The sequence below is a fragment of the Acartia tonsa genome, chromosome 13 (genome assembly GCF_053477335.1).
Source record: "Acartia tonsa isolate MP-2025a chromosome 13, ASM5347733v1, whole genome shotgun sequence".
Classification (NCBI taxonomy): domain Eukaryota; kingdom Metazoa; phylum Arthropoda; class Copepoda; order Calanoida; family Acartiidae; genus Acartia; species Acartia tonsa.
Genome location: NC_137272.1, coordinates 38,914,183 through 38,939,194, shown reverse-complemented (window position 1 = coordinate 38,939,194; position 25,012 = coordinate 38,914,183). Strand labels below are relative to the sequence as shown.

The 25,012-nt window shown below is 34.2% G+C and overlaps 1 protein-coding gene across 1 annotated transcript in view; it reads left to right on the top strand.

Moving 5' to 3' along the window:
- Positions 1-25,012, top strand: part of LOC145303737 (methyl farnesoate epoxidase-like) — a 29,951-nt gene extending 4,939 nt beyond the window's left edge. Inside the window, exons 8-22 of the mRNA XM_080145340.1 lie at positions 2,575-2,651; positions 3,083-3,134; positions 13,357-13,387; positions 13,778-13,876; positions 16,529-16,605; positions 16,811-16,871; positions 17,475-17,551; positions 18,917-18,962; positions 19,392-19,523; positions 21,955-22,027; positions 22,430-22,469; positions 22,729-22,790; positions 23,140-23,175; positions 24,539-24,609; positions 24,900-25,012. Of these exons, the coding sequence (XP_080001466.1) occupies positions 2,575-2,651; positions 3,083-3,134; positions 13,357-13,387; positions 13,778-13,876; positions 16,529-16,605; positions 16,811-16,871; positions 17,475-17,551; positions 18,917-18,962; positions 19,392-19,523; positions 21,955-22,027; positions 22,430-22,469; positions 22,729-22,790; positions 23,140-23,175; positions 24,539-24,609; positions 24,900-24,940 (975 nt within the window). The 3' untranslated portion in view covers positions 24,941-25,012. The remainder of the gene's footprint in view (positions 1-2,574; positions 2,652-3,082; positions 3,135-13,356; positions 13,388-13,777; positions 13,877-16,528; positions 16,606-16,810; positions 16,872-17,474; positions 17,552-18,916; positions 18,963-19,391; positions 19,524-21,954; positions 22,028-22,429; positions 22,470-22,728; positions 22,791-23,139; positions 23,176-24,538; positions 24,610-24,899) is intronic.

The following is a 25,012-nucleotide window of genomic DNA, read 5'->3' as shown; positions in this document are numbered from 1 at the left end:
ATTTATTTACAACATATCTACTGTTATTAAAAGCGAAGCTTTTCTATAATTTGGGTCGGTCCGTCCGTCTGTCCGTCAGTAAAAGTTAGATTTGAAGGTGGAATTGTTAGCTTTTTTAGTGGAACGGTTAGCTTTTTTCCGTTAATTTAGAATTTTCCTATCGATTTTAAACTTTGCAAGGTTATTCCTGTAGTATTTAGGTACGACTTAGAAAGTGTAGCTACTCTTAAATCGTTACCAGAATTTCCGAACGCCAAATTTAAACTGTTGATTTTTAAAAATTTTAAAACAACATATTTTTATGTGGTAAATTATCCGATTGAACTGAATTTTGGGATACTGATTCCTAGGACAACAAAGTACAATGTTATAAGCGATGCATCTCTTTATCAAGTCCTAAAAATGTAATTATGTCCTTAAACATTAACTTGTATTTAAACAGTTTTTAAAAAATTTACTCATAGTTTTGTTTAGACTTTAATAAATTTATATTCTGATTATTTAGTTCTGAAACTTTACAATTAATAATGTTCGTTTGTCCTACGGTTTCATAGATTGGTTTTATGGATGTTTTCATCCTTGTTTATATAGAAACAATAAGCAATTTAACACTCAAATTTTGTATGAAAGACACAATAGTATAAGTTATTAAACACATAAACAATAGATTGTTGAAGAAATTAGGCATTTAATTGATTATATCAAAGGAAAGTTATTAATAAGTATAGTCTAATTAGTTAAAAACTGAATAGTTCATTATACATTAAATAGTTTTACTATTAAGTAAATTTGTTGCGAAATACAACATACTGTATAAGGACATTCCTACATTTTTAGGACTTTATTATAGATGTGCCTCGTTTATAACGCTGTACCTTGTTGTAGTACTTATTACAAAAAGGTTTAAAACTTTTTGTAGAATTGCTATGCTTTCTAAATCGTACCTTACTACTAAAGGAATAACCATGCCAAGTATGAAATCAATAGGACAATTATAAAAGGCCTAAATTAATGATAAGAGCTATCCGTTATGGACAGACAGACCAACCCTTAATAAAGAAAAGCTTTACTATTAAAATCAAGCATGAGAAAAAGTCATGTTTTTTTTAAATTATAATTATAGATCCACAACGACCAAAATCTTTGACCTATGTAGATTATGATCACATTTGAAAAAGGTTTTGCCATGTCTTAAATAAGATACAAAATTAAATAAAAATTGTTTTCAATTGCTAAATAATCTTTAAAACACCAGACATTAATTTGATGTTAAATTAAAATATACTATATATATTATATAACCCTAGCGATTGTGCCCCTAGCATCTAGTTGGTCTGTTTTCTAAGGGGTAAGGCATAAAATCATTCAGAGACTTAAATCTAAAAATCAAATAGCCTGAACCCATCCTGGGTCCTATGTACGTGAAGCTTTCCTAGAGTGTAGAACTAAATCAGCTATCGAAATCTTAAGCTACAGATAAAATACATACTGTTTACATACAAAACATATCAGATGATCATTATCAAATTTTTGTCAACTTTAATGCAATTAAAATCAAAAAACATTTACTTTACCTAGTAACTATTAAGTAATAAAATTGTAAATGAAGTGTATTCAAGTATGTCTTTTAAAGTAATGTTTTTAAATGAACCTTTCGTGTCATATATTAACCTACTTACTGTTTCATTTTATCAAAATTTTATCCATATAAAATTTAAAATGGTTTAGAACAGAAAAGATAGACTTTTGTGTAATAAACGACTAAGTATCTAATCAATTAGGATTAGTGCTTTTTATATAACTAATAATGCATAAAATAACCACTGTTATACATCCTAAATATGCAGTGTTGAAATGTCTATAAAAATATTGTTTTAAAGCCTCAACAAATATGACAAAATTATATTTACAAGCTTTAAACTATAAGATGATTTTTGATTAAAGGGATTAAAGGTTATTTTAAAGTCAAATAATCACATATTTTTATTAAAAATCTTTGAAATACTATAGACACGAAGAAGGAGCAGATACAATTTAGGTAAAACCAGTTTTGATTCAGCAAATGTGTATATTTATAGGATCCATTGGCCGCTTGATGCGTGTTGGTTTTAAATCCGCTAAACTGTTGAGGAAAAGCGTGCCTTCCAACAGTGGGGTTAAAAACTTTTTTTTTGTGAATAAACTAGTTTTTTTTGTTAACTAAAGTGCAATAAAAAATAAGCTCGGTTTTTATGTAAAAAAAATAAAAATTGTAACTGATTTTGTTGTCGATTTACTACCTAGTAAATGTTTTGTTAAGTTCAATTTGTAAAAGAAGATCACTGAAAAAATACCATCGAATGCTATAAAAGGCAAAAGTACATTAATCACTTTGTTGGATGGATATAATTATTATCTTAAACAAATCATGTTTAAAAGTTTTTTCTAAAAAGCCAATAAATCCATTTATTGATTGCATAGGCCTGTGGACAAAACTGAAATTCAACCTATTTTATTTTCCTATCCGAGGACAAGTGTAACAAAATCAAACGATTATTGGATTTATTTCAATTGATCACTCTTTCATATTTTTAGGGAAGCTTGGTTGAAATGGATGCATTTTTCGATCTGCCATGTTTAAACATTATATGGGGTCTAGTTAACTCAACAAGGTAAATCTTTAAGTATATTACATAAAGGGACAGAAAGGTAACTTTTTTCAATTTCCAATTAAGGCAAAAAATACTGATTTCTAAGGACAACAAAGTAAAATACTATAAGCGAAGAATCTCTATAATCAAGTCCTAAAAATGTAATTAAACATTATCCTGTATTTAAGCAGTTTTTTAACAAATTTACTTTCAATGTGTTTTAATTTCATACATTTTATTCTGATTATTCAGTTCTGACACTCTACAAGTGTTAATGTTCGTTTGTCCTATTGTTTCAGAGCTTTGCTTTTATGGATGTTGTCATCCTTGTTTTGTTTATTTATTACTTATTCTTTTTTTTTATTTAAAATTAATGGTTTAATAGAGCTTAATTCGAAACCCTTATATGATTTTAGTCCATGAATATACTGCATTTGCTTTTTCTACACTAGGTTTGATTATGAGGATGAGAAATTAAAAGAACAAATTCAAATGATAGATAAGGTAAAGAGATATTAGTATAATCTGATTCATCTGGATTAGAACTGGTTTTGACACCACCTCTGAGAGAAAATAGATCACCCTTACCAAAAGAAAAAATATATAATTGTTTCGGTACAACGGCATTTGGCTGGCCGTTTACCAGATCTTTACGTACAGACGTACGAAACCTGCTACTTCCCACAAGAGACAAAACCAGCATAGTTACTAATACAATTTATTGTATGAAAACGGTCATGCTGAAATAGAAAATAACAAAATTAATAATCAAATATTAAAATGTTAAACACATGATAAAATAAATCTTGTAAAAGAGAATAAATCTTTTCTTATTAGGAACAATCGTCTTTTTTTAATAAAGTAAATATTCATTATGAGAGGTTGCGTGACTTCGAAATTATATTTTAAGATATATAAAATGCTAGGGTTTACTTTTTGCTTAAAATTAATCAAAAATAAATACGAGTTTGAAATTCACAAACAAAATCATTATAGACTACGAATTAAATATTCTGATACAAAAATAAATTAATTACTTGGTCTGATTTAAGTAAAAATGAAAGATTAATTTGCCATCTTTTAAAATTCACTCCATTCCATTAAAAATGCTTAAAGAAAGAATTCTTACCGAAGTTTTTGTTCCTGTAAAGCCGGGAAGCACTCAAAGGTATTTTTCAGTACGGACAACACCACAATTCTGACTATACATGGTTTTTTATCACGCAGATAATCCGCACATTTTGAAAGAAAGATTAAAGATGGCTACGCTCGCTTTGTTTATGGTCCATGCGCAAGCATTGTTTTGAATGCCGCGTCCAATTATGAACATTTGAATCTCACCGCTTTCCAAACTGACATTAATGATAAGGAAAACAAAAGGATAAAGGTTCGAGTTCACAAACGCATCACACTATTATACTTCCAATACACACCCGCCTGAAAGTGGGGAATCGAACACCACACTATTCAAATTTTCAACTTTGTGTGCAGACAATGTCCACAAAAGTCACAATTCAAAACCACATAAATTACAAGAGTTTTAAATTTTGGCCCTTTGGCCTCAAATCTGCTAGTAGTAATATTCACGAATACTCGCACTAACACAAATGACACAATTCCACAAAAATGTAGGAATAAAGGAATAGGAAATAAAACATTCTTCATTGAAAGCTTACACATTCACTACTCACTCATAACACTTATTCTCATTGCCTCACAATTTTTCGAAATAAACAAATGGTTATTTGAAATTGTTAGACCATGTAATGCAATACATAATAATAATTTAAATAAGTACCCAAACTTTAATTAGGTGCCTAATCAATAATAATGATAATAATAATATTCTTAATATTAAAATAAACTTAATGCTAAACATAATCTGCATTAATCATCAAATAATTCATTCAAACTTTTTAATAAAAGAAGAATAATTACTTAAAAAACTTCTTTTCAAACAAATATTTTTTGCTAAAGAAAAGTGAAAATGCATACGTAAATCTTTCTTCGATCAAATCTTTATGTAAAAGATAGATAAGAAACAATCCTTAAATCTAGATAAACAGAATAATCAAATAAAGTAAAATTATCCTTAATATAAACATATCATCAAAATAAAATATCCTTATATCTAAGAACATATAAAAGAACTGTATTAATTCATCAATAAAACATCAAAATGAAAGTAAAATTGCATTTTTGCATATGCGAATTTTAAATTAAGCTCAAAGTAAAAGAAAAGTCTCAAAAAGTGTTTATTTGGCAATTTCTCTTTGGCTGAATAGATAATAAGCTTTTCTGTGTACTTATTTATACAGTCTTTTAAAATTAAGAGCAATTGGGGCCTCAGTTCAACCTGAACCTCGAAAGCTTGCAGATCAAACCGACGCACTACAATTATAATAATGCCACGTGCGACGAGTCCTGTTTATGGTTATGTTTTGTTTCTTTTTTGTGTAACCGTGAACAGGATTCCTGGCGCGGGGCTCAATTCACGAACATTTCTGAAAAAGATAGAATGAAAAATGTTCCAAAGTTAAAATCTTCAAATAAAGAAGGAATCAAAGAAACTACAAAAGAATCTTTTTGAAATCATCAAATATTTCTTAAGCTTTAGTTTTGCCGTTATGTAAAGAGTGCAGCCGAGGAAACAGAGCTCGTACGCTTTTTATAGCGGTCTTATTAGGCTAAATTCTTCAAAACAAATCTAAGTGCATCTGCTATGTTCATAAAATTACTGCTTTTTTGTTTTTAGGTAATCTTCAGAACGAAATTAAAATATAATAATCTTAATATATAGTTAATATTAAATTATTTATAATGCTTGTAATATAAAAAGATATTTTTTTAAAATGATCAAATGTGTTTCATTTCTATTCTTATCTGTATATATCATATTTCACGTCTGTTAAACAAGAAACGACAATAATGCTTCGCATCCAAAATTAAAAAAAATACGTACCTAAGATTTTTTACGCGAAAAATCCCAGGTCCCGATCAAATAAATCCGTAAAGAAAACTTATGTATTCGAATAGAAAACTTTAGTTTTATGCATTGGAAATAAAATTTTGAGCTCATTTATAATTTTAAACGAATTTGTAAGGAAATTTGCGTCAATTATAAATTTAAAAATATGCAATTGTTGAAAGTTTAAAAAATACGCGATAAGAACGATACTAATAAAAATACTTAATCGTCTTGGGAATCATCTTGGGGTAGGTTTACTTTCAACAATCGTCTTGAAGAAATCTCGTTATCCGTGGCTTCAACATCATCGGACAATTTGAAACGGGCTACAACTGTACGGCCACCGCCTCGTACGTCTTGAACTCTGCCTAGGCGATACTTCTTAACCAAGTTGGTGCACCCGTCAACAAGAACGACATCTCCAACGCTTAGCGGAACTTGATTGCGCCTCCACTTTACCGTGCGCAATAGCTCAGGCAGCAGCTGCTGCTTGTAGACTTCATGGAACTGTCTAGTCAGCTCCTCCAGATGGCTTAAACGGCGTGTAATTCGATCTCTGGAACCGGTCTCGAACGAGCAAATCCCGTCGTTAGCTCTGCCACCCAACAAATCAGCAGGAGAAATGATTCTCCATGTATTAACATCATTCCCTTGTGTAGCATAGCTCAAGGGTTTAGAGTTTAAAACTCTAGCAGTTTCAGCAGTCAGCAGCAACAACTCGTTGTGATTGACAACAGCTCCACACAACTTCTTATTGAGGACACGCTTGACCATGGCGACCTGGCGCTCAACACTTCCTACATACGAATGAGCGCCAGTCGGTACAAGGTGCCACTCAAAACTCACATCAGATTTCTTCATAACTTCATCAAGTATTCTTTTCGAGCCAAGAAAATTGGTGCCGCGATCAGTAGTCACGACTCTGGGCATGTTGTAGAATGCTTGAAGCTTTCTGAGGCCAATAATGACAGCCTCAGTACTGTAATCCAGCAGAACATCAATGAACACTGCTTGTGTAAAACGACAACAAACAATTAGCAACCAAACCTTGTACTTGGCTGGATTCTTCCTGGTGCGGACTCCAGGCCTTGTAACTTCCATCGGGCCAGCAAGGTCAAGGTGAACATGGAAGAATGGAACTGAAGATTCTAACCTGTCTGGCAGGACGTCTGCCATAGTTGGGGCTGAACGACGTGCATACTCTAGACAACAACTGGAACATGACTTGACAACCTTCATAGCTTCCTGGCGGCCACGTGATATCCAAGCATACCTGCGACTCTGTACCAAAGTCTTTCTATGACCGGCATGGCCAAGTTCATCGTGGGCCTGCTGTAGGAACAGTCTGGCCAAGTTATTGTGACGATCAATCAAAATAAGGCCAGGGGAATCCTTGAACAGCTTTCTCTTCCCCTCGGCTGCTGCCTCCAAGGCCTCATCTCCACGGGAACGCATCTTGAGGACTCTGAATTTACGAACAGGATAATAGCCATTATTACCAACGATAGGCCAGTACACCTCAGTCTCGTGATAATAAGGTTGAAGACTATCATATTTACCTTCAGCCTCCATAACCATCTCCTTCTCCTGGTTGTATGATGCCAGGAATAAATCACACACCACATCTAGGTAGGTAATTGAAAAAGTGTGATTGCTATAAAACTTGGAATCAACTAGCGGCTCTTGTCCAGCTGGAACCGAAACTCCCGTCGGCTCTTGTCCAGCTGGAACCGCAACACTGATCGGCTCTTGTCCAGCCGGAACCGAAACTCCCGTCGGCTCTTGTCCGGCTGGAACCGAATCATTCATCGGCTCTTGCCTGGCCGGAACTCGTTTCTTAACAAGCAACAACTTAAAACAGTTGGCAGCTCTGATCACCGCCTGCATAGTTTTACGTGCCTGCCTGTAGGTACGTCGTGCTAAAGTTCTCCAGAAATCAGTATCAACTACCTGGACGGCCATACACTTCAATCGGACCATGCGCTGATTCATCTCAGCCTCTGGTATGGGGTGATTTACTTCACCCGCCGTCTTTACAGGCCACTGGTCCTGCTCCAGGCGCAGCCATTCAGGCCCATCCTGATACCTGGATCCTGGTGAAACATCTTGAATGGTACAGGCACCTCTGGTGGCAAGATCTGCAATGTTCTGATCTGTAGGAAGCCAGCGCCAATCCTCTGGGCTGGTCAGCTGTTGGATCTCACTCACACGATGACTGTTAAATATGTTTAACATCACTGATTCAGACACTATTTGCGATATAGCGCAAGTGCTGTCGCTAAAAAACATCTTGCCTGCTACTGCAAAGGGCAGGGCTCGGACAATTGCGTCCGCCAATCTCGCCATTAATAGACATGACAACAACTCAAGTCTTGGAATGGACTCAATCTTAACAGGAGCCACACGACTCTTGCCACTGCATAAAATCACTTCGAAGCCTCTGGCCGTTGGCCAACGTAGGTAGATGATGGCTGCGTAGGCTGAACTTGAAGCATCAGAAAACCCAATGATGGTTGGGAGCCCCAGTGGCTCATCAGGAACTAAAGAACGTTGAAATGGCACTTCTCCAAGCTTAGCCCTGTCGGCCAAACTGTCAACAAAATCATCTCTCAGCTTGGCAGGCACATGCTCATCCCATGATACGCCACTAATGCAAACCTCCCGAAGTATAAGCTTGGACTTCAGGAGTAGTGGGCACATAAGGCCAAGAGGGTCATATAATTGCTGTACGACCCGCCAAATCTCTCTCTTCGTTACACAATCTGGCATGGCTCTCCATAAATCTAACAGATCAAGGTCCTCCAGCAATTTTCGGCCCTTTATCTTGGCGCCATGATTCACCCGAGCAGGTAAAGTAAGAACATCTTCTCTGGGGGCCCATTGTATGCCCAGTACCTTAACAGGATCAACATCATCTCCAGAATAAATAACTGATTTAAAGCTGAAGTTGCCAGGTTCAATCATTTCCTTCAACTCTTCGACCATTTTGACGGCTTCTGGCTTGCTATTATGACCGCCAGTATGGTCATCAATGTAGGTACACTGCTCCAGCTTGATAGCTGGAGCATCCTGATGCAGTACAAATTTGGAACCGGTAGGTTGTTGCTCACTTCTCCACAGGTCCTGCTTCGCAACTACCTCTGCTCCCTTGACGTATTCAGATCCATAAACATCATGAACATCTTGGCGGCTGCGCCCTCCAAAAATCTGTGCTGTCAATCTCAGGGCTGTGACGGCGAAATCGCCTGCCAATTTCTCCCCGAAGTTAACTTTTTTGGTCAAGTAAACTTCGGGGTTGGCATGTTCATCCTCTGCAAACCACACTCTCTTCAGCTGCGAATCTTCATATGTGGCCGCCAAAGAATTGTAAAATTTACAGACATCACACACACAGGCACACTTGTAACTTCTGAACCGAATAAGATTGTGAAACAAAGTGTAGGTAGGTGGTGGGCCGTCCATCATAATATGGTTTAAACTTGTACCATTGCAGGTCAAGCTAGAATTTGCGCAGATTCTCAAGGGGGTAGAAATACTATCCTTGAAGGCCGTCACTAATGAATTAAAATAGACTGGCCCTTCAAATGCTAAGTCTTGTGGCGTGGCTTTGACGTACACCCCACGGGACACCGCCTCCTTGAACACCTTCACGAACACGTCATATTCGCCGTTTTTTATCATGCGCCGGCGATCACGAAGCGCGATATTATACGCCTGCCGCGAATTGTTCGGCAGCGTATGTGTTGGCAGCCGATATGGATAAGCTGCCGTCCACTCTTTCTTCACAAGATCCAATGTTAAACCTTCTTTTATCAGATCCTGTTTTCGCTGATCAACGGCTGACTTGCCTGACGCAAGTGCCAGGCAATGCCTGCAGCCCGTGCATCCACTGCACAGCCGCGGCGGCTGCACGCCTAACGCCTCCGACGATAGGAAGTCCATAGCTGCAACTTCCAACTTAGTAACTTTACAAACAACTGGCTTGCTAACAGGCTTTCCATCGGCTGAAACAACAAGGAAACCTGTACCAAAAATGCTGCGGTATAATCTTGACTCGCCGATGAGTTTATCCGCCGCTGGGAACGTCGTGGGCGTGACATGCCCGAGGAGAATATCAAGTGGTCCATTGACCAATGAAAAATCTTGTGGCCTCATATCAAACAGGCGACTGGGTCCATGCTGCGCAGCCCATCTGTATGTCCAATTGTGTGCACAACAGCTGCTTCCATAACATGCTTGTTCTTGTTACGGTCAACCAGGCAGAGTTTAACTGTTGTGCATGACTGAACTTTGCCATCAGCCATTGAAATGGTAGCTACACGTCCAGTAGAGGGCAACTGCAACTTCTTGGCAATAGACTGCGTAACCATGGTGAGGTTGGCACCTGTGTCCCACATCCCAGACACAGGCACCTTCCTCTTGTAGACATCCAGGGCGTCCAACTTCTGGAGCATCAACATGTAATTATTCTCACCCAAAAACGGCGCTTCATACACAGCTGAAACCTGGGCGACGGACTCATGGAGGAGGGAGTTGTGTTTCTGTCCACAATTGTTGATCCTGCAGCCTCCAAGCTTCTCAGCACGCGGACACTCTGAGGCGCGGTGCCCTTTATTAAGACATAAAAGGCACCCGCCGATTTTCATCACAAAATCTTTCCGTTCTGGAACAGACATGGTTGTAAACTTCGAACATTTAAACAAAAAATGATCTCCACTGCAGCCGTCTGACGGACAGGACTGCTTCTTCTTGAACTTGCTAGGTGTACCAGGTTTACCTACGGCGGCCGCAGCTGCGGCAGGATTACCTTTCCTCTTGGACGGCGTGTCCAAGCCGTGGCTGCTACGCATCAATAATGCGCCACGCTGCTGTTCTAGTATATCCAGCAGCTTAGGCACGTCCATGCTCCCGAGTGCAAGGTCGAGCTTATCCTGAAACTCTTTTGGCAGTTTCTTAGATAACATCTCCAACAATAAAACTGTGAGCCATTGGCTTGTAGAAACTGCATCCTTACCATCAGCCTTGGTCATCTGCTCGAGCTGGTTGATGGCACCTGAGAACTCGGCAAGAGCGCTAACAATCTGGCCGCTCTCGGACAATTTACCTTTCTTGTCCCAGCTGTTGAATATACACAACATCTGTCTGGTTCTGGATTTGAACAATTGGTCCAAATATGTCCATTGCGCTGCATGCGTGGCAATCTGTTGCAACTGCAGCCTCAACGGTTTATCCTTCATAACTCGTTCACAACTTAACACCATCTGCAGGTAGCTGGGCTCATATCCAGTAGTAAGCTTCTGGAAATTCTCCTTAAATTGCGCATAAGAAGATTCTTGCCCATCAAAGCTGGGAAGGAGTTTTTTGTCTAGGCGTGGCATGTACCCATGAGACGAAAACATCGGACTGGCAGCAAACGATTGGGCGCCAAATGACGGCAGCATAGGATCTACCGAGGCACCCGAGACTGGCGTAACAGGCTCTTGCTTAGCCTTTGCCAGCGTCTCCATCAGTTTAATCATATCACTAATAATTTTAGTTGGTAAAGGTATATAATCACCTTTAATAACTTTCACTATTTGCATACAACGTTGTTGCAAACTGTTTTTGTGAGCTGCAAGATCATCACCAAGAACTAAGACCTCATTGTTTATCGCTCTTAGCTCATCTATGGCACTTAATGTAAGTTTTAACTCGCTATAGTTCTTTTGTGCCATGATAACGTCACTATAAAAATCCTTTAGGTTAATATCATCTTGGATTAACACATCCAGCTGTTGAAGACCGCTGCACTACCTGCATCACTCTGTCTAACTCTTCGGTTATCACTTCAACTGCCATAGGCAATCTGCCCGACAATAATTCATACCTAGTCTTTTTAGGTGCCATTTTCACTTTTGTTAACACTGATTACAACTATAGTCACATGTAGAATTTTATTCACATTCAACACATACGGTAACTGTCACTGGCTTTGACTGGCTGACTGGACTTCTTACCGTTTTCATTGTTTCGGTACAACGGCATTTGGCTGGCCGTTTACCAGATCTTTACGTACAGACGTACGAAACCTGCTACTTCCCACAAGAGACAAAACCAGCATAGTTACTAATACAATTTATTGTATGAAAACTGTCATGCTGAAATAGAAAATAAAAAAATTAATAATCAAATATTAAAATGTTAAACACATGATAAAATAAATCTTGTAAAAGAGAATAAATCTTTTCTTATTTGGAACAATCGTCTTTTTTTAATAAAGTAAATATTCATTATGAGAGGTTGCGTGACTTCGAAATTATATTTTAAGATATATAAAATGCTAGGGTTTACTTTTTGCTTAAAATTAATCAAAAATAAATACGAGTTTGAAATTCATAAACAAAATCATTATAGACTACGATTAAAATATTCTGATACAAAAATAAATTAATTACTTGGTCTGATTTAAAGGGCGAATATAGGTTTGATATGATATGAGCTTATATGAAAGGTGCCATTTCATACTTTTAGAATATCTATGCCAAATTTAAAAATTCAAAAAAATCCTTAAGTAGATTTTGCAATTTTCTGTTTCAATTGAACATATGATAAATGAGATTGACGACAAATGGTTTATTTTAGCCCTTTACAAGACTTTTTTTTTGACTATTTTGCTTAAGTTTGATTGACTATTACAATGGCACGCACCTTAAAAGATAATTTAAATGTTTATTATTTTAGATTATATACTCTTTAATTCAATTTTTTAAAAGCATAGAAATAATTTGCGTAAAAGTTTTGACTAGGGTAAATAATACGTCTTAAAGTTTATTTTCTGTACAAAGATCATTGGTTAATTCTGGAAAATATAAAAACCCTGATGTACGCAATTTTAACACACACTCACACGAACCTTAAAAAAACAGGGATTTGAAATCATTCTTCCTCCAAGAAAATTTTATCAATTATTTTTTTTTACTTTTTACATTATTTGATGTTTTTTTAAACTTTTAAATATTTTACTTTATATAATTTGTATTAAGGTAGAAGATGGGTATATTTACCCCTGATTAATTAGTTTCCACGTTATTACGACTATCCTTTACGAAAGCTTTTTAATTCAACCTTGCTACGAAGCCTTGTGTGATGCTAGGGTAATTGGGTTCTTAGGGAACCACACTTATTACATAATATTATCTTGAGTTAGAAAGGTTTTAAGCTATAAACAGACTTATACAATTAGATATGTCAATATCCTTAAGTTATTTATAATCTATATAATGGCACCTTTGAAATAAGCTCATATTATATCAAACCTATATTCGCCCTTTAAGTAAAAATGAAAGATTAATTTGCCGTCTTTTAAAATTCACTCCATTCCATTAAAAATGCTTAAAGAAAGAATTCTTACCGAAGTTTTTGTTCCTGTAAAGCCGGGAAGCACTCAAAGGTATTTTTCAGTACGGACAACACCACAATTCTGACTATACATGGTTTTTTATCACGCAGATAATCCGCACATTTTGAAAGAAAGATTAAAGATGGCTACGCTCGCTTTGTTTATGGTCCATGTGCAAGCATTGTTTTGAATGCCGCGTCCAATTATGAACATTTGAATCTCACCGCTTTCCAAACTGACATTAATGATAAGGAAAACAAAAGGATAAAGGTTCGAGTTCACAAACGCATCACACTATTATACTTCCAATACAATAATCTATGGAACTAGCTTTGAAAACAATATCGAGGTTTAATTATTAACAAACTTTTGATTTTTAGTTTACCATGGAAAGTGCCATAGGCCCCTTAGGTAAGAATTTTGAAACACGTTAGATTATTTAAAAATCCTATTCATAATTTTTTAAACTATTAGTTTCGCAGTGGCATTATAACTAGAGACTGTCTTTCAGATTTACTAAATGCAATTAAAGATTGTTTCTTTGCTATTAAAATTATTTTATTGGGTAGATTTAAGCTTATGTAATACTTACCCTTACTGCATTTATACCTATGTTTTGGTTTTGTCTTTTCAACAGCTTAATTTAATGATTACAAAATGCAAATGAAAACTTTTTCCATCTGATTTTTAACACAGCTGTTTGTTTGTCTTTTCCACTTTAAAATCATTGCAACAATAATAAAATTCGGTCATTATGAAATTAATGAAATTATATTTTACTACTTTTATATTTTTGTTAAGTTGCTATGAGACCGCTGAGATATATTCCACCATTCAGTTTTATTTATAATAATGTTAAAAAGAACATGGATATATTTAAAGGACATATGAGAAATTTAGGTAAATATTAAAGTTTTTGTGTTGATATTCTTATTTTTAGTTTCTAAGAGGTGCACAGTGGTCTATTTTGGCCTTTTGGTGGACATTTCACCTACCTCTACTCAAAGTAAATTTTCTCAGCTTGTAGTTGATAGAATCGTTCAAAATAAAAAGTGTGCGCCTTATTATTACCTAATACAACTCGTATATGCATCTAGAGAAGAAAAACAAAAGCCAACTGGCCTAGAAAATACTTTGAAACTGAGCTAAAATTTCATATTTTTAAAATTTTTTCTGAAGTCCTAGAAGCATGAGTAATTATTACTGTAGAAATGATTATATAAAGGTAAATGATCTATCACCAAACTTTGTACAACATACATTTGATACAACTAATTGAAGTTTCTTCGCCCTTATTTTACGAAGTTATTTTCTCTTAGATAATTAATAATACTTAATGTAATTTAGTAATAAAGAACAAGGGTAGGTTACTGGCAAAAATTATTTTATTGGAAAGGAATTTATCTAAAAATGTTGTTTTTGTGGTAACCCAAGTCGTTGCTTCTAATCACGAAATAAATACAAAGGGTTATGTTACTTGAAGACAATCTTTTTGGCTCCAAAAGAATATTTCATACAGCATGCAATTGCAACGAGGAAGGGGACATACGACCGTAAATTACACTGGTACCCAAAGTTTTATAAACACGTTATCTTGTTTGTTAGCCCAAAAACTTATTATTGAAATTGATTGGTTGGTTTCAAACTAGAAGTGTCCAAATTTTTTTTTACCAATAATAAAAGGGATAATTTTGTTCATCATTATTAGGGATGAATATCATTATTAATTAATCATCCATTGTCTAATCCCTTTAGATTACTCATTCAATAGTACTTAAATGGGAAGGAAAATGATTCAATTCGATGACTGAAAAGCCTGAGGCTTTGTTCCTTAGATGCCATATCTTTGACGAAAATAAAATTTCCAGATGGTTTTAGTCTAGCATTGGATATACTATTACTTGAATGTTACACCATATTTTTATGTTCTCAAAAAAAGGGAAACTCGCAGCAGACTGAAATAACTATACCCTCATCCCCCTCCTTTACCCCATCCAATCTCCTACTCGATAAATGAACTGGCAAATAAACGATTTCCATGTTAGCAAGGGAAACTCTCAGCGGACTAAAATAACATGACCCCCTAATCCACCTCATTTACCGCATCCCATCTCCTACTCGATAAATGAACTAGCCAATAAACGAGTAACATGTTAGCAAGCTAAATTGACAACAATTTTTCTCTGTCATAATATCCACGTATATTCTATATCCATTAGTCAAGCTGAAACCCGAGGCTACAGCATAAAGGGTAATGCGTTTGCTAGTTTTTATTTTGTGTAAAATGTAATCATACTAGAGACGTTAATAAAGGCTGCAGCTTTGTTAGGCACGTTACTTTTAGAGTATGAGCATCGCATTGGCCCTTGAATTGATAAATGTAACAAGACATTTTTTATTGATATTATACCTACTAGTTTAACAAAAATCAAATTATTTTTCGAAAATCTGTTTAAGATATCTTACATAACAAACACACAAATTAAAACATTAATGATATTATGTTATTGAGAAGAAATAAGTTAAAATGCACTTAAGATTAATATTAAAAAAGAATAAACAAAAAATTTTTTTTTCATCTATTGCAATTTTAGAGTTTCCCTATAAAGTTAAAGTTAAAATTTGAAATAAACCGGGCCCCGTAACAACCTCAACTAAACATCAAACTATAACATTATACCTGTATATTAAGAATAATATATGGTTTGGTATGTTACGGAGCCCGGTTTTTGGTCAAAAACTTAAAAAACTGAAAATTATTGCCAAAATTTATTGCAAAAATATTTAGGAAATGACCTAAAAAAATTTTAAAAACAACTATAAAATTGATGAAAAAAGTAAAAAATATAACTAAAACCCCAGTTTCCTAATATATCATGCAATATTATGAATATAAATAGGTGAAGAAACTTCATTGTATCAATGCAACACTGAAAAAAATTTTTTTTTCCAAAGATGGTGAAAATTCAAAAGGTAAAATTTATGACGTGAAAATAATCCTGAACCTTCATGTTTCAAAGTTCATAATTCATCAACCAGTAGTTGAATAGACTAAAACTCTTCGGTTTTATATGAGATAGGGTATATATTTTCAAAATAAATTATTAATTTTGAGAAATTCCAATGTTGATTTTTGGCGAAATGTCCGGCCTTAGACCACTGTGAGGTGATTAACTAATAACCTACTGAACTCCATAGGTTTATAAGCAAGATGCAAGATAGGAAGGGAGTGGGCATTGGACTTTAAACTACCTACACTAGTATCCTAAAACTTTGGGTACTTTTATTAAATTTAAATTGGATAGAAAAAAAAAACAAAATAAGTGAAGGAAGGCGGGGTTTTTCTTTTCGATTTTGGTATTTCTTTAGGTCAGGTAAGGTTGTTTCGGATGCTAAGTAGCCAAGCAGGGTAAGGGCCCTAAGCAGGGGGGTTATGCTTAGGGTAAAACACTACCCCCGCCCCTTATTATCAATTTATTTCATAAAAGAGGGGTGGAATGATGGAATGCACCAAAATCTTTATTATGAATATCAACTTATTTTATTCTTCAGTGACTAAAGAAACAGCATTATTTGAAGAATCTGAAATGAAAGGATATATTGATTATTTTCTAAGTGAAAGAAATAAGGTAAGCCATGAATTTTTATCAGGGTTCGGTTTGCAGCATATTGATTGGGTGGTTTAAACTAGCATTGTCCAATATTGTCAATTAATAATTTTAATTATAGAAGGGGAATTTTATTTATTATCATTAGAGATGAGCCATTGTCTTATCCCTTAAGATCCCTGTTTTTTAAATCATTTAAAACATATTATTTAATTATGATTTTTAGGATTCTAGTAAAAATTACGAAGATGAACAACTAATTGTAACACTAATTGATTTTTTCACAGGTATAAAGTTGTATTATTATTGAGTATTATAATCTATTTAAAGATTAAACTTACTAGAGTAACAGGATGTATGTCTGTCTGGATGTCTAGTAATATCTAGATTATTCTATAGACACATCACACATGACACCCATGTCAATCTAGAAGTTATAAAATGTGTCGATAGAGGCCAAATAGGTTATTATATAAGTTTTTAAACAAAAAGAATATTCAAATAGATGATCAAAAATGGTACCTAAAAAATCTAAGGGGAAGAATAGACTCAAAAATGAAAAATATAAACAAAGACATACATGTGCGGAGTTAGTGAAGCTACTCTTTATTGAACGCATAGCGCATCTTATGTTGAAGAGTAGGGCTAACTAATTTCAACCATATTTAAAACGTAGATATTGTGAGAGATTCTCGCATACCCTGATAAAATGTTTCTCCCAGCTGGGTAATATAACGCTTACACCCCCTTATTTCTACCCCATCCCCTCCCTGACCACGGAGGAACTTACAGGCCAATATATGAGGACTATATTAGCAACCTAAATTGACAACAAAAATTACCCTGTCACAAAATCCACGTATTCTATATCCATTATTTTACCCAACTAGGTGGAAGTGGAACAATGAGTAAAACATTGGCATTCGGAATTCTTTACTCCACATTACACCCGCATGTAGCAAAACAGGTTAAATAACTAAAACAATAGTGTTCATAAGTAGCGCACAAAGAAGAAGCTCCAAACATTTGTATATAGATGAGAAAAATAGCAAAGTTCAGTGTTGAAAATTTTTATGCATTAGATATTTCAAAATTGTTTAAGAAGAAAAAAAGTGGAATGACTAAATTAATTTCGCAATTACTTACTTATGACTTATGGATAGACCCAATATTCGCGAAAGTTACACTATCCTATAATTCAAAGTAGTTAGGGATTTTTGTCTCAAGCTAAAGATCTCAGAAATTACTGGTTAAAATTGGTTATAGTTTTTCCTAAAAGCTATATAAATGTCTCTGGTTGGTTTGTTGGCCATTTTTCTAACTTCCCCCGCCCACCCCTTGAGGCTAAGGGCAAAGCAACTAGTTAAATATATACAGGGTGGGGCAAATAAGACCGGACAAACTTTAAACGGCCATAGCGCCAAAACTACTTGACCAATCAGGACGTTTGACCACACTATAAAAAGCTTAGGTAATGACCTTTTAGCACAAAAAAAATTTGGGACGAAGATAGACGTGTACACTGAGCTGGCCGCGCATATGTTCAACAAGCGGATTCCAAATGCGCCGGTGGTTAATGCTCAAAATCACATAACGTAGGGTCCGATAGGGAAGGAGTTTGAATCTTGACCCCAAATTTTGTGGGTGTCTTAGGCTCATTGAGACACACATTTTGCCGTGTTTAAATCCATTTTAGCTCAATCCTAGCCGAAATGAGATCGATTTTTCAAGATTTTGAGCCTTAAGAAATCACAAACAGTAGGGCCCGACAGGGAAGGAGTTGGAAATTTGACTCAAAATTTTGTGTGTGTCTTAAGCTCATCGAGACACGCATTTTGAGTACTTAAAGTCCACTGTAGCTAAATCCTAGCCCAAATGAGAGCAAAAACATGGATTTTGTCAATTTGGCGGTTACTCATGTTCCTAAGGAAATGTGGCCTCCCAGCAGCCCGATCTTAATTCAATGGACTTTTGGGCCTAGGGCTACTATGAAGCATGCACCAATAGACGTGCCCATACCACAAAGACCTCCCTCATTGCCACTATCAAGCAAACCTACGCCAGCTTTGACAGGTACATTTTGACCTGGACCTGCCGGCGGTTGAGGAGGCCGATAGAGGCGGTGATTGAGGCTGGCGGCAATTTTATTGAATTATCTACTAGTCATATACCTATTTTGCTTGCCAGTTTTTAAAATTCAATAAAATCTTTAAAATTGACGATTTTATGTTTATTTGTTTAGAAGTTAGAATTTGTCCGGTCTTATTTGCCCCACCCTGTATATATATTTTTTGATTTTATTCCATATATTTGACATCATATTTGATTTTAGGTATATGATGAAATAAACAATGCTGGACTTGATTTTGTTACATTAGGAAAATCAAATAATAAAAGCTGATAAGCTTTAATTATCATTAAACAAGTAAAAGAATTTGCATAAGAGGAGCTAAGCTTCTTAGAAAAAGGAAAGTAATGTTGTATCAATTTCAATAGTCAGGTAAACACACAAGGAATATAAGGAACTAGCGACTCCTCCCCTAACATCTAGAGGCTCTATATTGGAAGGAAAATGGAGGGCAGAAAAATAGCTTAAAACCATACTCGGACTCTTTATAAAAATGTTAGAGCCTAAATTTTAAAACCATCTAGGGACCTATAAGAATCTTCCATATAAAGGAAGACCACATCGGTTCAGCGGATAGCAAGATCCTTACCTACAAACAAAAAAGCTTGCTACTTTATATAGGTAATAGGATTCCTATTCTAATTCCTTGATGAAAATTATTTATTATTTGATTTAACAGAGGATAAACCCAACCTACCGTACACAGAAGCCACAGTTATGGAAATCAGCAGGCTGGCTTCTGTTCTACCCATAGCCCCACCCAGACAGACAACGGGCGATATCACAGTTGGCGGATTTGTTATTCCTAAAGGTTTAAAATTATCTCTTTATTTTGTCTTCTTTAAAAGTCTCAACATCAATAAAACAGACACATCCTGATACAAATTATTTTAAAGGATGCCTGCAAGAAATAATACGCTTTAACTGCTAAAAGACTGCCACAAGAAGACCCAATACCCCAAATTATAAGCCTTCAGCTTCAATAACAAAAAAGTTCTAGGCATTTCAAAATAGCATTTTATGTATAATGGAATTTTTGAAAGATTTCCAATGCTCATAAAAGAAAAAACAATATTAAATTACGTTGCCTAGACATAAAATTATAACTTATCTTTGTCAGAAACTTAGATTGCCTGTAACTGATTACATTTTTACAATAAAAACACCACATTTCATAGTCAAAATCTATGAAAAAAAATCGATTTAAATTGCATTTTTAAACGAAAATCATAGCGGAAACAAAGGGGTAAACTAATACAAGCTTAGCTGTGATTGGTTGTTAAGCTGATTCAGACTTCTGATTTGCTACAGTACATTCGGTACAACGCAAGTAAAACTTAATTTTTTTTAATGATTTTGACTATAAAAATGGGTATTTTTATTGTAAAAATATAATTAGTTACTGGAAACCTAAATTTATGACAAAAATCAGGGTGGGCATACAAAAAACCCACCCAAAAAAACCCACCCAGGGTTTTTTTAAAAACCCATTGAAAAAAAACCCAAGGTTTTTTGGGTTTTTGAAAAAACATTGAAATTTCACGTTAAAATTTATAAATTAAACCTCTATTTACTCAAAGACTAGGATCTAATAACATTTTAAAGCAAATTTTACCTAAAAAACGTAAAAAAAATATGAAGTAAGGGGGGGGGGGGGTAATGCAACCATCTCGTAATCAATGATTAAATGGCACTTAGAATTCGAATTTTGATCTGAAATTTTGCATGAATAATCCTTGGTAAGTCTATTTTCCCTAAATCGAACAAAAAGTTGGAAAAGTAATGGCTAACGGCTGGCAGCTCAGATGTTTTGCAATTTTTCGGCTATCTTAAGAGCAAATTAGTCACAAAACATATCTCCACATAATACTTTTTGTCGCTCAAAAACGGTTCTAGCTAGTTGCTGTAGGTACTAGAAATTTTAAAAATGGTTATTGCTATCATTTAACATGAATTAAACCAAAATATGTTTTAAAAAGTTCCTACGTAATTAATGATGAATTTGCCCTCAAAATAGGCAAAAAACGGCTAAACGGCATAGCCGCCAGCCGTTACTTTTTCCAACTTTATGTTCGATTTAGGGAAAATAGACATACCAAGGATTACTCATGAAAAATTTCAGATCGAAATTCGAATTCTAAGTGCTATTTAATCATTGATTACGAGATGGTTGCATTAACCCCCCCCCCCCTTATAAAAATGATGCTCTACTTATTGTTCAAATGTTTATGAAATTACTTTCTCTCAAAACTTAATTTCAGAAAATGCTTTGCTACTAAATTGATGATATATAAATTGTGTAAATTACATAATCCTCCCCTCCCCCTTAATAGAATATTTTGTGCACCGTTGCTAATAAGGGTTTATAATTGATCGAAATGCCAGTTTTTATCATTATCTATCTTGTTTATTGTGAAATCTTGCTTACCTTTTACCTACAACAACATAAACATTAATATTTCATCAATATATCAAATGTATTTGACTCCTAAATGAAAAAACCCAATAAAACCCGAAAAAACCCAATAAAACCCAGGGTTTTAAGGGTTTTTACGGGTTGGGTTGGGCTTTTTAAAAAAACCCTGGGTTTTTCCCCACCCTGACAAAAATAAGCTTATAATTTTGTTTCTAGGCCACGTAGTTTAATTTTAAAGTTTTCAACATGAGCATTGCAATTCTTTCAAAATTTCCATTGTACATAAAATGTCATTTTAAAATGCCTAGAACTTTTTTGTTACAGAAGCTGAAGGCTTCAAATTTGGGATATTTGGTCTACTTGTGGCAGTCTTTCAGCAGTTAAAGCGTGGTATTTCTTGCAGGCTTCCTTTAAAAAGCTTAGATCAAATAATAGTCATTACTACAAGTACAAAAACCAACATCCCAAAAAATTGCACTACTAAACATTTTTTAGATTATTGATCCAATTGTTGGTTACATTTGAGAGGAAACGCACGACAAGAGAAAACGCGCGTAAAGGACGTTTTAGAACAATTACATGCCTTGCGCACTTCCTCAACCTTTTATATAAATCCTTTTTCACATTTTTGTTGATCTTTTTGTACCTGTCATAATGTCATATGATTTTTAAAAATAGTGCTTAGTGGCTGGCCGTTTAGCCACAATTCAGTCTTTGCTTTACAGGAATTTATCATATAAGTTACGCTTCGCTTGTCTTGAACGTTATCATCCTGGAATAATTTTTAATACCTTGTTTCAAAATCACAACATTTTCTATATTGCAGGTAGCCTGGTACAAATGAATCTTTATGCAATGCACAGAAATTCTGAACATTGGGTGGAGCCACACAAATTTAGGTAGTTATTTTTTTTGAAAAAGGACAAGGCTAGGAAAATGTAGATATAACAATGATTTCTTATTCTATTAGAACAATTTAAACAATCTCTAACTGCTGCTAAATTAGTTCTTTGGCACTTTATCTACAACCCTATTGCCTTGACAGGAGGGCGAAAATCAACCCTGTCTTCCAATTTTAATTTTTAACAGGAAATAAAATAAAAAAATGTTTTGGTATGAACGCTTTTTCCTAGAAATTTGAGGTACCTTCCCTGAACCTATAGAAAATGTTAGGATAAAGAAGAACCATATCGGTCTAGCAGTTAGCGAGATCTTAAGTTACAAAAAAAGATACAAAGAAAGAAAGACATCCTGTTACTTTTATTTAAGTAGATCAATAAACAATATTAATTTTCTTTTAGACCAGAAAGATTTTTAGACAGTGAGGGGAAATTCAAGCAGGTTTGTTACTTTGAATTCTTTTGACTTTGCCAACGCGTTTGACAACATGTTCGATTCATAAATATTTAATTCCATCTTTCAGTCTTTTAGAACTATTGTTAAAAACCTGTCCTTTAATACATTATATCCTAATTATTTTCTTGTCAGCAATGCACAAAGGGCCCTTGACGGTACTAGTCTTGTATTATGCCTTGATACAAAAAAAATTGTATCATTTTGTTACAAAGTCAAAAAAAAAATGAAAAGATATTTTTACTAGGATGAGTGGGTGCAACCTTTTGGATATGGAAAGAGGAAATGCCTTGGCGAAAATATTGCCAGGAATATTTAGTTTTTCTTGAGCTTTTTAAATATTTTTTTTTGCAGATTTAACAAGGACATCTAATGATCTACGTCAATTAATATCGGAGAATTTTAAAATTCGAATATTTGATGAAAAAAATTTTTTTTTAGAGAAATAAGGCAACAACCGTTAGGCCATAGAAATCTTCACTAAAAACTTCAGCTATATAGCCAAGAAAATCAAGTTTCCTCTTAGCTGTAAACTGTACAGTACAGTGTACTAGAGGGAAGTTAAACGGATAATAAACGAATTGGAATACACAATAAATACTAGGTATATTATAAATAAAATCTTTTTAGAATAAAAACTGAATAAAAATATTATCAGAAATAACACATTTTTAATGTATGCCAACATGATAAGGTAAGCTAATTTTAGGTTTAGTTTAGCAGGTACTCTTTAAACAGAGAATGTCCGTCCGAACGTCAGTATGTTAAGTATTTTAACATAAGACCTGTAAAGTTTTTTAATCCAAATGACACAAGGTTAAAGCTTTCCACCTACAACTACTTCAAAGGGAACTAACCACGAACAAGAGCAAGTGATTCTAAGCACCTTCCAGCATTGATCATTAGTATTTTTTAGGGAATATATTAGGTTTATGTTTATTAATTGGTTTATCGACTAAAAAATTGGGTTTTACCATGGTTTTATATGAAAAAACTTTGAAATGTAAATCATTTTATGATGCAATTTCATCAAATGCTTTGTTGAGTTCAAAGAACAAAATAAAATAACAAGGCAAAAAAGCATCAAATGCTGTAAATTGCAAAAGTACTTTAATTAAACTGTTTATAATAATACAAGTTACCCGCCCTTTTACTAAATATACATTTTTAATCAAAATAATATACTTTTGTGTCAAAGCTTCTAATAAACAGTTTGAACTCATCAAAACATTTGATGATATTGCACTAAAAATGCTTTACTTTTCAAAGTTTTTTTTTCAAATAAACCATGGTGAAACCTAACTTTTTAGTCGATATACCAAATATTAAACATAAACCTATGATATTCACTTAAAAAATACTGTGGATCAATGCTGGAAAATGCTTTTGATTGATTGATTTATTAGCCATAGTTTCTTAGGGTTTGGGCCTAAGTAGTCATGGATTAAGCTGATACACTTTTGTATAGCCACTAGGGCTATCAAGCTCCACGTTCAAGCACATTATGACTTGACCCGCTGTCTCATGAGAGCTACTCATTATTACCTCACCCTCGCCGCTGCTATTTTAAAAATTCAGATTTGCATAATATGTTTGTTAGGGGTTTATAACTAAAAATTAGAGAAGATATTTTGCAAAAATTTATGCGTACATTTTTAAATTTCAAATTGCGCGGCTTGTGTTAATAGTAGAAAAATGTTACGCATACCGTAAGAACCGCTATGAACTGTATTTTTTTTGGAAATATAAGAACGGTTCCTGTGCTACAAATAATCTAGGAGCTAGGGGGTAAAATGTCCCAAAATTTACTCGCAAGTCAAATTTTAAGTCAGTTGGGACATTTTAACATATAGCTCCTAAACTAAACGTAGCAGAGGAATCGTTCTTATATTTCTAAAAAATAGACTTCTTAACGGTTCTAACGATATGCATAACATTTTTCTACTATTAACACAAGCCGCGCAATTTCAATTTTAAAAAAGTCCGCATTTTTTTGCGCACCCTTTAATAGCAAAATAACTTCTTCCAATTTTCCAAATACAAATATTATTTTTAAGGAGTTTTGAGTTTTCTGTGAGTAAATCGCACCCATTGCCGACTACAGATCCTGAAGGAGGTTTAACCATAGGTAGGAGAAAGTACTCATTTATTGTCTCAATAATGTAAGGACACATATTTAGCTCTTTATTACTTCTATTTTTTCTTTAAAAAACTAAAGCGTATTAATAAATTTTATCTGCAAATTATCATGTTTCAAAAGAAATAAATATAAATTGTACAACTAAAAAATATTTTGTCTCAGTAATCTAAAATCTTTTAAACATTTTATTCATACTTAATTAAAGAAAATATTTATACATCTTTTATTGATATTTGAATTTTTGCTTAATAATCAAATCATATTTGTTTATGTTTTAGGTCCGCAGAAGTTTAGTGTCATAGTAGAAGCAAGAAACTAAAAAGCACTATTTGTATATTTGTTTTACTATTTATTTGAATTTTTTTCATGAAATAAAAATTACATTAAAGTG